At 38.1% G+C, this 13,781-nt stretch overlaps 2 protein-coding genes across 6 annotated transcripts in view; one reads left to right on the top strand and one right to left on the bottom strand.

Annotated features, from left to right (window-relative positions):
- The window catches only part of LOC137260975 (uncharacterized protein KIAA0930 homolog), a 225,905-nt gene that overhangs the window by 76,495 nt on the left and 135,629 nt on the right, over window positions 1-13,781 (top strand). The gene's annotated exons all lie outside the window — the stretch shown is intronic.
- LOC137260968 (B-cell CLL/lymphoma 9 protein-like) overlaps window positions 1-13,781 on the bottom strand; it is a 136,618-nt gene that overhangs the window by 42,675 nt on the left and 80,162 nt on the right. For 3 of the 5 annotated variants that reach the window (XM_067798554.1, XM_067798555.1, XM_067798556.1), the window contains exons 4-5: window positions 13,105-13,219; window positions 11,530-11,625 (exon numbers count right to left, since the gene is read on the bottom strand). In XM_067798554.1, coding sequence (XP_067654655.1) covers window positions 11,530-11,625; window positions 13,105-13,219 — 211 coding nt within the window. Of the gene's footprint in view, window positions 1-4,791; window positions 4,834-5,235; window positions 5,600-11,529; window positions 11,626-13,104; window positions 13,220-13,781 lie in introns of those variants that run through there. The other 2 variants (XM_067798558.1, XM_067798557.1) reach the window with 2 other exon arrangements.

Genomic DNA, 13,781 nt, shown 5'->3' with positions numbered 1-13,781 from the left:
TTCCACTATTTCCATTACTGTATAAATAAAAACTATTTTGGAATCAGGCATGCTATTTTGGTATCATTTGTGATAAATATACAATTTACACACAGAGTATACAGGAATTTGGTGATGGTTTCCTAAACAAGGCTCTAATCCAGTATGGATAAAGACAAACGGAAACGTTTTTGCTCAAATACTTATATGAATGAATGAGTGAGCTCTAACCAGGTACAGATAAAGAGAAAAGGAAACATTATTTTTCCAAAATTTATGTGACTGAGTTGGGGGAAGAAAAGATGAACCAATGACAAGCAATCCACAAACCAGAACCCCACAAAACTGTTTAATGAGTTGAGTTTTACATATTTGCATAATTTCAGCCATATAGCCACAAAGACAAGTTTCATGCATGAACATTTTAAGTACAAAGCTTAAATGAGTTGGGATTTTAAAAACATATTTATTCGTTACATCAACATTTAGAAGAAAAAGAAGAAAAAAAAATTGCACACAATTTTAAGACAAACGATCCATCATTTGTATTTCATAGTAATAATTTATGGTACAGGTTGACTTTCCTCAAATAGTTAATAAAGATTTGAGTGTTTATGGAGGATACAGACGTTTCTGATCCCAGGCTTGTCACCTTTTACCACCAGGTGGGGTGGTGGGGTAGCCTAGTGGCTAAAGCATTTGCTCATGCTGAATACACATGTTCAATTCCCCATATGGTGAAGCCTATTTCTGGTGTCCCCTATTGCTGGCATAAGCAATAAGTGGGTAAAACTCACTCATTCACAAGACAATGGAATCTCATTCCGACCCTGATCACTGCGTTTCTGTTCGTGTTGTGTCTCACAATAAGACTTTGTTAATGTGTGGTGAAACGGCCTAAAATCAGATGGCATCAATCCAGAATTGATGCCGTCTGATTTTTCTGAACAACCAATCAGAATCCAGTATTTTCTTGAGTCATGGTAGAATACAAATTACTACATGTCATATCTCTGGAACAATAGAGCATCACATGTATTTTTTGTAATTCATGATAACACTTTCCAGAACCTATCAGTTATGCTCTAATTCCGTCATTTTCCTAACCAATATGTATTCAGTATTTACTTACATTTGCCTACAGTGAACAAAGCTGGGCAAAGTCATCTACACTTGAACTGTAGCAAACAAATCCAAATAATTATTCATTCTACTTAGACTAGAATAGGCCCAGGTTCAGGCAGTAGTTAAGTTCACTGTTACAATCTCTCTCAGGTAAAGCATAACGATATTTCATTTAAATAAATACCATCCTCAATGAAGACTTTTGTAACAGCTTATGAATTATGATGTTGAAATGTAACAGCTGCACATAACAAAGGACAAAGTTTGTTTAAACCAGCATGCTTGGTTCCTAGTGAGAGTACACATTAATATAAACCAGTTTGGTTCAGTCAGTGAGTGAGTGAGTGAGTGAGTGAGTGAGTGAGTGAGTGAGTGAGTGGGAGGGAGGGAGGGAGAGAGAGAAAGATAGAGAGATAGAGGAGGGTTTTTTTAACATCAAACCCTGTTTTGGCCTGCGGAGTAATCGTTTTAATAACGTGCCCATAGTTCAAAAATGGAACACCCTATTTGCCAACAAATTCTTCTATTACACATAATCAAACTTTATACCTGGGTCTGGAAAGTCTGGGTACAGTTTGTTTACTTAAAGACTTGGATTTTCCATCACAAAAAAACATGGCTAGAAATGTCAAATTCAACGTACATCAAACAACGCTTCACTATTAGTTTCATCTGACAGGAGGCATTCCACTTGTGAAAAAGAGAAAAAGAGAGGTTCAATTTTACAAGCACTGTAAAAGTCACTCACTGACTGAGTCTTATGCAGCAATGACTGAAACTTGGAAATCGATGATTCCCTACGGCAAAGATTTTCAGGGAGTGAGTGAGTGAGTGAATGAGTAGGGTTTTATGCCACTCTCATCCCAATTCTTGAAATATGGAAGGATGCCACCAAACACTGTATCCATATGGGGATTCGAACATGGGTGCAAACTCTTTAACCAATGAGACACCGCATTACCCCGACAAAAGATTTGAAAACAATCATTTGCGAGTGTCACCAAGACGAGTGAGTGAGTGAGTTTTACGCCGCTTTTAGCAATATTCCAGCAATATCACGGCGGGGGACACCAGAAAATGGGCCTCACACATTGTACCCATGTGGGGAATCGAACCCGGGTCTTCGGCGTGCCGAGCGAACGCCTTAACCACTGCGCTACCAAACCGCAAATGAGAAGATGAAGAAAATATTACTAACACAACTCACAAACGATCAGAAAGTTTCCCAACATGTTGACTAAAACTGGAAAAGAATATTGACTTATTCTCATCAACTGCTTGGACCAAGTTTCCCAGCAGTCTCAGGTTTAAGCAGACGGACACAATTTGAAGAAGTTTACTAATTCACAATCACAGCAATCGCATGAATTAAATCTCCACACTGTCTCAGTACATTTCGGTTGTGGAGACCCATGAAACTGAATAGTACACCAAACACTCAGGTTAGCTAGTAGCAAGGACCAACTCTCCAAAACTCTCACAAAGTTTCTCTACAAGCAGACGGCTAAGAATACAAAGGCAACCATCACAGGATTTAACTAGTAGCACGGACCAACTCTTCAAAAATCTCAGAAAGTTTCCCTACAAGCAGACGGCTAAGAATACAACAGGATTTCACTAGTAGCATTGACCAAATCTCCAAACAATGTCAGACAAACAAACAAAACAAAGATACCAACCCTCACTCACTCACTTTCTCTAGTAGCCTGGACTAAAACTCCAACAATCTCACTTGGTTTCCATTCAGCCAGACAGCAAAGAATAAAACAAAAAAATCATCCACTCATTTCCACTACTACCTTTGACTAATACTCCATACAATCTCAATAGGTTTCATTCTATGCAGACGGCCAGGATTTGGAAAAACAACAACATTGCTCCAATGGCATTAAATATCATCAAGCCAAAAGACTCTGACAAAGAGGTGGTGTGCTAATTATTGATGGATCATGTGTAGAATTACATGAGGGTTCTTTAACCCGCATCTCTCCCTTGATAATTGACACTAACAATGCTTTTGCACCTGCCTGGCCATGCCAAAGTTGATATTATCAAATGTTTTACGAATCATTTTTCAGGTCTGTTCAAAATTGCAGATAATATTCTACTGCTCCCGAGTCAACTGTTTCACAATCCATAGTAGTCATTTATAAGTATTTAAAAATTCAATGAAAAATTTAATTTCAAAAAAAAATCCTGAAATGTTCCTGAATACCTACATTGGAAATATTCCTTGTGTGTGACTCATTAACGAATCGTACTAACTATATCAGGTAGGTCCCTGAAGCAATCTTAGAGTTAAGATGTATGTAAATCCTACAGATGACACGATACATCAGTACTTCTTCCAGGACAATACAATTATCGATACATTCAAAACTGTACGGATATTTAGTTTTGAAAACATCAATTTAAATATGTCTATGCATCATGTACATTTTGCAATTGTATCAATTGTGTTAAGAGAGTTATTAATGACTATTTTTCATGCATAAAGATGGGAAACTAAACCTTTTCAATCTCCAAGAAAAGAAATTTTGATCTTTTCATGGACAATTAAAAAACAAGGAATATTAATGCCCAAAATGTAAGTAAATTTACGCAATAATGCTGCAAAAATAGGAATTGTGATGTGTATCAAATCGTGACATGGGTATCTTGATACGTATCGATTCATGAAACTCATGTATTACTACATCCCTCGTAAATCCTGTATTCTAACGATGCTTACATTTGTTAAAGTGCAAAGATGTACATAAATCCCATATTCTAACAAGGTTTTCATTAGTCACAGCTCTCATACTGCTTTGTGTATCCAGATAAACAAAATGGAGTTGATAACATGGGCAGGACTCCTGGTCCCAGCATACAAACAAGAACCCATAATCATTATCCTAGTATTCCTTTCAAAGGGGCTTAACCACAAGAAGGCAAAGCAGAACATTAAGACATTGCAATTAACAGGAATAAGAGCTTTCAGCTGTATGTTTGGAACATATCCTCAATAATTATCAATACAATATTTTCTGGAACACCGATGCCAGAAATAGAAAAAGGATGGTCTTGCCTCTTTCCTGTCAATGTTTTAATATACTTAGTGATTAAAAAAAAAAAACAATTTGAGTTAACAAAAGTGCCCTGAACATATATTACAGAGAAATATTTTAATGATAATTAATAAATTAATCTGAAAAAGCCAACAATGTAATTATGAGTAAAAATGACCTAGAATTAAATACTACAGAATTAAAAAGTAAAAATTATATCTTACTTTCAGGAAAGGTAAGCCAGATTAATACAAACAGATTAACAAGATCATCTTGTCAAACAGACATATCATGTAAATAAATAAACTTCCTATCTCCTTAAAATCGATTAAGCTGTGATAGATCACGACAGATAACACAAGCCAGGAATTTCTAATGATCCAAACTATACCTCAAGGATGTTAATTTTGAAATATAAAAAGGCCTCTGGCAAGGGGTAAATTTACAATAAGAAGGCCTTGAACACTTAATCTAGAGCACGCTGACTGCCTTGTCAACAAGAGCCTACTCAATGAAGTCAACTGTGACGGTCAACCAAATCTACTGCACACAATGACAACACTCGACGCAGGCTCTAAACTTCTTAAGTGCACCTAACAAAAGCTCCAAGCTGTGTTCGCCCAACCTGAGAGATATTCACCTTGTTGTGTATGGTAACAAAGCGACGACCAAAACCCACCAAACTATCAATTCTTAGAACACTGTCCAGCAGTCATTGATGCGTATCGGGATTTAACTCCAAGGCTGTTTCCCACTTCCAGAATCTGCTGTATGTCTTGTATGGTCCTTGAACCAGCTAGTAAGACACTTCCGATAAACATGCTGCCATACAATGGAAGATGTGTAGGCCTTGTCATCATTCCGTGAGGAGAATTTTACAGAATATGTTCCTTAAATTCTGATCATGGTCGCAGTAGTCCTAACAATGATTTGGTGGCAGACGCTGAGACAGGATGTGTCTTTTCAGTCGCGCTCAGTGAGGCGAAGCTGGATTACATTTGACTGGTAGGAGGGAAAGGAGTCGCCACTGGTAATGAGCCCTTCGCCTCAATTGATTTTGAAAAGCTGGAAGTGAACACCTTACCTCCTATGCTGCTGTGATGATCTCTATCAGCAGGAGGTCAGATCCTTCTGGGGTCCCGTCAGTACAAGTACCAGGGCTGGGCAGGGTATAGGACAAGACCACACTGTTTACTATAAACAGCCACAGAGGGAGATTGAGAGCAAATAGTATTATTTAGCCGAGGCGAGCAAGCGGCCGGCGGCGGTCGCGAGAATACAGGCTGACAGAGCGTAATGGCTGGATCAATATTGCAATAAAGCCCTATCTTTTCTTGATATGCTGATCACTTGACGGGAACCCGCACCACACATCTTCACTTCCAACTCCTGTCAGACTAGCACCGACTGCGTTTGCCCGTCTGCTTACGCTTCAAGGGGAGGTAATTCATGCGGGTGGTTAGTGCAGTCAGCTACCATTCATCCAGGTATGAGGGTGATCCATGGCGTCAATGATCCTCAACCAGAGACAATAACCCTATCTTAATAAACATCAAACAGACGATAGTAATTGTCACAGGTAGCTTCACACAAAACTTATCCTCTCACAATCACAGTTACACCTCTTTCCGACTTCCCTTTTGACTCGTCAGTATTTACTTATCCTAACAGAGTGCATCGTTATCTTATCAAGCCGTGACACGCGTGAAGCCAGTCGACTACAACACAGCAATCGTAGTGGTGACAATGTCACACTCCACAAAGAAAGGCTAACCCTCTCAACTGCAAGCATTCGCTGCTTTGTATGTGCACACCTACAAACACCTCCTCAACACAAGGGTCATAAACTGTCACTGTGAAATAAATCCAGACTCTCCAGTCAGCTGGGGTCTCTTCCATGAAAATTGATGTTATTTAGAATGTAAATGTGAGCACAGTGTGAGAGTGAGTGAGGGAGTGCGAGAGCTTGTGTGAGTGTGCATGCACATGTATGACAGAGGCCTGTTGATAATAAGCTGAAACAGACAATCCAGTGATTAATACCAACAATCTACACAATCAGAGTACAAACACATCAATAATCATGTCAGCTGTTGAAGGTGGGAGGGATGAGGACAGACTTAACAGCAATACCTACCAATGACACCAAGAACAAAACTTTCACAAGTATCCATTGCGAGTCTATGGAAGCTGAAAAATTACCCTGAGTGAGCGAGTTTAGTTTTACGCCACACTCAGCTATATTCCAGCTATATGGCAGCTGTCCGTAAATAATAGTCTGGACAGAGCAATCTTGTGATGAACTGGGACCTACAATCTCCTAGATGTTGTATTTATCTCAAATGTTTTGTTTGTTGTTTTCTGTCTTTTCATGATCGAAGACAATAACACTAAACAGCTGTGTTTATTTAACATTTTCAACACATAAAATTTAAATCAGAAGAGGGCAAACAAACTAGGATTTAAAATTTCTAAAAAAAAATTCTAACAAATTCGAAGACAAAATGAGAAACTATATGAAAAAATATGACAACAGAACATTAAATCTCATGAAAAGAAAATGAATATACAAACGATGCAAGGTCAAGGTCACGTGGAGAAAGCGTTTACAGGCCCTAACATTCAGACTGATATTTCAAAGGCTACATCACAGCAAATAAATCTCGACAATAAATTAGAATTATGTGAAAGAAGTATTTGGACATGACGCATGTCACCGACAGGAAGGAGAAACAAACTTAACCGGATCCACTTACCTGAATGCATGTAAAGGTGAGTTATTGTTCAATACACATTCTCAAATTGAATTTCTGTATTTGCTCAGCTGATTTAACAGCAAATAGACCAGAGTATTCCACTATAATAACATTTCTTGTAGGCACACCCTGTCTGGTTGTAAGTTTATTTGAATTTCTATTATATGAGGTAATACTGGTCCAAACAACTATATTTTCTGTATTAAACATCATGAATTTCATAACAGCAGACCTTCAGTAATCTGTGTGGCTTAACGTCAAGAATTATTGCTTTTGCAGCCATTTCTCGCGAGAGTGTACATTCACACTGTTTAAAGCAATACTGTATCAAAGCACCCAATACCAAGCAACACACACTGCACTCTGTCCAACTCGGACTCTGTCTTCTCGGATTGCTGTATAAACCGGACTGAACTTACGGTCTCGATGTAATGCCACAATTAAAGAAAGCTCTCTAGACAAGGGAATAGTTCAAGCCTTCAAGGATTGATATAGGAAATTTCTGTTTAACTCAGACTTTTTTAGACGGCCCCAAGCCAGTCCAAATTAGACATTGTGCTGTGTGTGTGTGTGTGTGCGTGCGCACGTATGTGCGTGCACACACTACTCAAGAGAGTTAAGGATCATCTCAGTACACATTACTATAGTTAATCTGTCGCAGCCAATTCATATCCATCTACTATCCTCTGTATTATGTCAAGCATAGTCATAAATACCAGACTAAGTGTAGAGAATTATGATTGAGAGACTGCAACCCTAAAACCTCTGTAGGCAGTATTTATGCAATAACATCATTGTGGATAACAAACTTTAACTTGACGCTCTGTACCATTGGAGGAAGAAGAATGAATGTGTTTTGTTTTACGCTGTTTTTAGCAATATTCCACCAACATCAGGGTAGGGACACCAGAAATGGGCTTCACAAATTGTACCAATGTAGGGAATCAAACCCGGGTCTTCGGTGTGGTGCATGAACACTTTAACAACTACACTACCCTACCACCCCTGTTGGAAGGAAAACCAGGGTTTGAGTGCAAAGAGCGAACAATGTGACAATTCTCTCCTTGGAAGTGAGTGAGTGAGTTAAGTTTCATAATGCTTTTATCAACATTCCACCCCACAGGAGACATCAGCAATGGGCTTCACACATTGTACCCATATGGTATCAAACCCAATTCTTAATTGTAATGATCAAACGCTTTAACCACAGGACTCCCCCACTCCTCTTGTTCCTGGTAGGATTAATTTTCCAGTAAACACCAGTCATGATGCACTAACCCCTTGGATTGGTATGGCATAGTGTACATCAGTGTCAAGACCGATTTTCTGAACTCTGATAAAAACAAAATGTGGGACAGAGTAACAGCTTATAATTTAGAATATCTGTAATACTGAAATTTTGAGATTATAGAAAGACGAATGAACAGCCAAGATATTAGTCCATCGGCAATTTAATCCTTCACTGATGCCATTCATCTCGCTTTCAAACCTGTAGATCTGAGGAAAATTGTCATCCAAAGTAGATCATTTGTTCTCAACTGTAAACATTCTACCAGTCAGGTTACCATGGTAACGGGATGTAGATAAATGAGTTTCCACTGTATATCACTAAAGAGTCAGGGATCATGCATATGTGTTTTCAAACAATCCTTTCTTTCAAATATCTTCACTACACTGTAAATGAGACTCAGAGGTGTTATAAAATGTTAGAATATGAAACAGAACTTGGTGGCGGATTGTTGAATGATGTGTCCCCTGGGTCTATATTTGTATCTCTTTAAGCAGGAGAGTAGCCACTCATCGAGCACCGGACTTGCGTTGTCCACAGTCTTATGATGGAACATCTACAATGCTGGACATCCAAAGAAAGGTGGGGTTGCAATACAATACATATCCCCCAACTGTGAGTGTGATAAGTTTCATATCAATTTACTATCCTGTATGTTCAATACTTAATATTCTTTCTTTTTGCAGATGAGTCATGACCCTGAATCATTTGTTTTCAAATTTCAGAGATTGAAGACGGAAAACTGTAGATAAGAAGCCAACAACATTGTGAAAGTTAAACTATTTTCAGAAAACTTGGAAAATACTAGATTTTTCAACAGTTTTGCTTAGGATATTAAATCAGTTATTCATACTTTTGCTTCAAAATTAATTATAATCTAGCATACTGTATGCATCACAATATAAGCATTGTATAATAATGGATTTTACAAAGAAACAGCTTTTCTTAGAATACAAAATTGTATCACAGAATTGAAAAAAAAAACACAAATTACCAAGCTAGTGAGTATAGCTTTACGCCTCTTTATGCCATATTCCATCAATATCACATCATGGGTCACCAGAAATGGGCTTTAACTACTAGTCCACCCTCAGCTCAAAAGGCTTGACCATCGACAAGTGCTTTGAAGAATAATGATATTGAAAACCTCAGCAAGTGCATGACCGAGAACTATTGTCTCCATGGACACAACACCTAGACCACTTCCTAAAGGTAGACAATAGCATGAGGAAATTGGTATTGCTTTCTGAAACAGTACATAAGTTGATACCAGTACACCAGATAACCAGTCTTGCAGTTGCTGAACAATATTACATTCAATTCAACCTTGCCCTTCTGTAATGTAAAAGCTCTAAATAAAGCAAGTTTGGAGTTTCTGAATCCCTCATCCAAAGTCATCCAAACTGATTCTTGAAATCAAACATTTTCAATGCATCAGCTGTGGTCTGTTTGTTTATTTGTTTAAACATATTTTATTCAGTGAAGAAAGGATTAGGAACAAGTTATCCAACTTAGGTAACCCTCTCCCGAGCATTTACAACATGATAGATATAATATACAATTGTTGTGGTCTGTATCTGCAGAAATGGCATAGAGAGACAACATCGCTAATTCATTTTTAAGCAGCATAAAGCATCATGTATTTCCAACAAAACATAACACAGGTATGGTGAAGACACAGCTGAAAGCATAATCAGAGGGAACCTGCCACAATTACTTGCTTCTGACATGCTAGGGAGGCAACTCTTCACATCAAACTGTGACACCGCAGACGACAACACAACCTGTGCAGCTATATTTTTCAACACCTACCATCTGCCAATACAACATGTATATGCATATCAATGTAGTAGTTCAAAATACCTAATACTCCATGCCTCAATCACGTTCAAATTCAAGATCAAGGCCTACCAATAACCACTAGACCATGGAGTAATCTCCCTTTGGGACCACCCTTTCAGAGAATACAGGCCAGCGGCACAATATATGTCAGACAGGGACCCTGAAAACGGGCACATATGTCCTGGCAATGACTCTCTAGATGCATCACATGCAATGAAAGTGTTCGCAGGTCTAACGACAACTGTGATAGTTAAAATAACCATACCAATAGAGGAATTGATCAAATAGTCGGTCAATCATCAATAGGGGCGGAAAAGGATAATTGACTAGACATGCGCCAGATCAATGAAGAACAAATACTCATAATGAATATAGAGTTATGTCCTGTATTTGTGTAATTCTTAACAAACATGGTAATAGTTGCCCTGTTTCTAAACAATCTGTTTCTCATTAGGAAATAGTCATATAGCGCTGCTGGATGATCATATCATCAAAATGTTCCACCTGGAAGGCAGGAATCAGCTACGTCATGCATTCCTAAAAGCAATTATTCCACAACTAGAGACAGTAAGTGAGTAAGAACATGCTTTATGAAGCTTTTAGCAATATTCCAGCAATATCACGGCTGGAGACACTTGAAACAGGCTATACACATTATTCCCATGTGGGGAACCGAACCCGGGTCTTCGGCGTGACAAGCAGACACTTTAACCATTAAGCTACCCTATCACCCCAGGACACGAAACTGCTGACAAAAAGTAATATTATATGCTGGTAAACATATACAAGGCAACATCGAATCTCTCAACATGGATCTCTACATCGAAGATGAAGTCCACATACTATTTACCTGTCCAAAATATTCTGCACTCAAAACGAAATATTTGCCATGTTTAGCCACTGTTGTGCCAAGCTGAATCAAACTTATTTGTTCAAAAAATCCACAAACAATCAAATAGCTGTCATTATATTTAATGCATGTATATGAAGCACCCCATTCTCGATTATTAGTTTGTTTCTTCATATCAAATCCACTTGGCAAAATAATAAGTTGTGGTATAATTGTACCCTGGGTCTCATGGCCTGCAGTACTGAATAAACCAGTCTGAGTCCAGTGATCATTGTTTTGTGTAGTATGGTTATATCACAACAAACGATAAATAATCAACAAGACAAACCAAGGACAATTATCATGGGCAACAATTATGAACATAATGACATCCAATCCAATCCAAGCACAGGTTACTGCAGACCTCAAGTGGAATTCCAAACAGATATCAACTTTCTTCTCTGAGTGGCACTGGTATGATGAAGAGGAACATTGTTTTAATAAATGGACAACTTCTTTAATGTGAGCATATACACCGAAATATTGCATGTATTGCAAAAGAGAAGTAGTCTATCTAAAAACTGTGATTCCTCTTCAGATTACAGCTTGTTAAATATGGAGGGTTTGTTACTGCATTTGCTGACATAAGATACTCTTACTTACCAGTTGATCTGGAGTGTAGTGATCATTCAGAAAGTCCTCTAAATCCTCCCCCTTCCTCTTGAAGGCCTCATCCACCACCCACTTGACCACTCGCAGCTACAGAAAAATATGGGTACATTGGGTTATCTCCCTTCACAAAGGCACGATGGAGTTTGCCTCAGCATATAGTACCACATGCTTTTTAGACCATGTACCAATAAGTGTTGATTGTATATGTGCAGTTCTATCACGGTTTCACAATATTGCAAAGCTAGGAATACCAGAATTAGGGTTGAAAGATTCACATGTATAAATAATGAGTATCAAATATAAAGAGTTACATGTGCACCTACTGAGGTTCAAGACCATGCCAGACTTCTAAAACCAAGTTTAATAGGCTGACATATGTTTACCTATTTCAAATAAACATTCTCTGGAATAAATACTGTTATAATACATAACAAGCCATCATTACTTTGCATGTTTCATGAGAATACATCATTTTCAGAGCTTGACCTTCATAATTACCGTGGAAACAACCAATTGTTCCTGCATTCATGGAGTATTTGTGGTATGCAGGGCACCTAGCAGCTCCAGCACAAACAATCGTACCATATATTTGTAAACTATGCAATATTCCAGCTTCATAGCAGTTAGTAAATAATCTCATTGAGCCTACACAATCCAGTGGAGGTATCAGTTATCATTCGTACCAACTGACACACAGCATAATGAATCCCTTTTTGTAAAAGAGCAGGAATAAAATCATAAATATGTAGTCCAAATCTCTTGCGCTTGAAATTTTCATCACAGTCCTGAATCATTTCAAAATATATTGCTTTTTAAATATATTCCTGTTTTAAGGAACTTTTTATAATAAAGTAGATCAGAATCCATGCATCCAAAACAAGCATTCAAAATAATTTTGGCATGTTTTTATTGTTTATTTGCATGGAAAAAAGCAGGTTTCTGCTTTAAAGCAAGACTGTTTTAACAAGCAATGTTCCACCAATATGGTGGCAGTCGATACATAATCAAGTCTGGACCACACTATGCTGTTATCAATAGCGCCAGCATCTATCTGCGCAATTGGGAATAGTTGACATGTGTCCACTTTGTCAGCAAGTCTGACCATCTGGTCCTGTTAGTCGCCTGTTATGGTTGCTTGTTGTTAATACTGTCCTCAGCAACATTCCAGATACATGAAGATGTCAAGTAGATTAAAATTACATGGGATATTTGTGGTGACATTCCAAAAGTAATGCGCATCAGGTGAGTAAGACAATATTTCCAGTTCAAAAACGTACATACCATATTTTCAAAGTGAATTTCCATCTACTGAACCAAAAAGAAGATATTGTGGTATGAATACACTATGGTACACCGTTTTAGCCCTAGTTATCATATCATTGTGGTTGAATGGCACAACACAGATTGTACTATTTCTTGTCTGTCACCGCAGTTATGACAACAAAATCATCCACGTTCAGAGCAGAAACTTTATCTGCCAGAAAATGTAGGACATTGTTCCCTGTCGAAAATGTGATGAAATCACCACTAAACGATGATCCTATAAATATCCCCATCTTTTCTCACCTTTTCTTCTGGAGAGCTGTCAGAAAGACTTCCTGATTTCAGAAGGTTGTGATTTTCATCTTTTTCATCCTTCTCAGAGATCAACTTTGACAGGGAACTTTCAAAGTTTGAAATCCTGAAAAGGACAATAATGTTGAATGTTTGAACATGAAACGTTACATCCTTGTGATAATGAGGGGATGGGAAGAGGAAGAAGAGAATGATTTGAATGAATGGCAGAGGAAGTGCAGAAGGAAGAGCAACAAAAATGGGGAAGGAAGAATACATGTTTACAAAAGGAGACTGATCCAAGCAAAGTTTGACGAAGTGTATATGTCTGTTCGTCTGGGAGGATGGAGGAAGGAAAGAAGAACGTGGAAGATTTGGCGTAATTTCACAACTAATTCCATAATCAATTCTTCATAATACACTATGCACCAGGCAAATGGTTGGTTTCAGGCAGCAATACAATGCAAATTCCGGTTAGAAGATAAAATATTTACCTATCTCAATACATTTACCGTCAGCCTAAAGCTAAGGTCACTCAAAGTAATTAACTGCTGAGCAGCAAAAACACCTACATCCCTTGAGTGACTTTTGTAATCACACGAGTTGCAGCCTAATGCACAACTGTACAGTAACACTGAGCATTGCGGTTTCTCATGCTCTCTGTCATATCGTCAGTAGGAAGGAGTCTC

This window comes from Haliotis asinina, chromosome 14 (genome assembly GCF_037392515.1).
Source record: "Haliotis asinina isolate JCU_RB_2024 chromosome 14, JCU_Hal_asi_v2, whole genome shotgun sequence".
Taxonomy (NCBI): domain Eukaryota; kingdom Metazoa; phylum Mollusca; class Gastropoda; order Lepetellida; family Haliotidae; genus Haliotis; species Haliotis asinina.
Note: the sequence above shows the minus strand (reverse complement) of the source record. Positions and strands in the feature narration are given on the sequence as shown.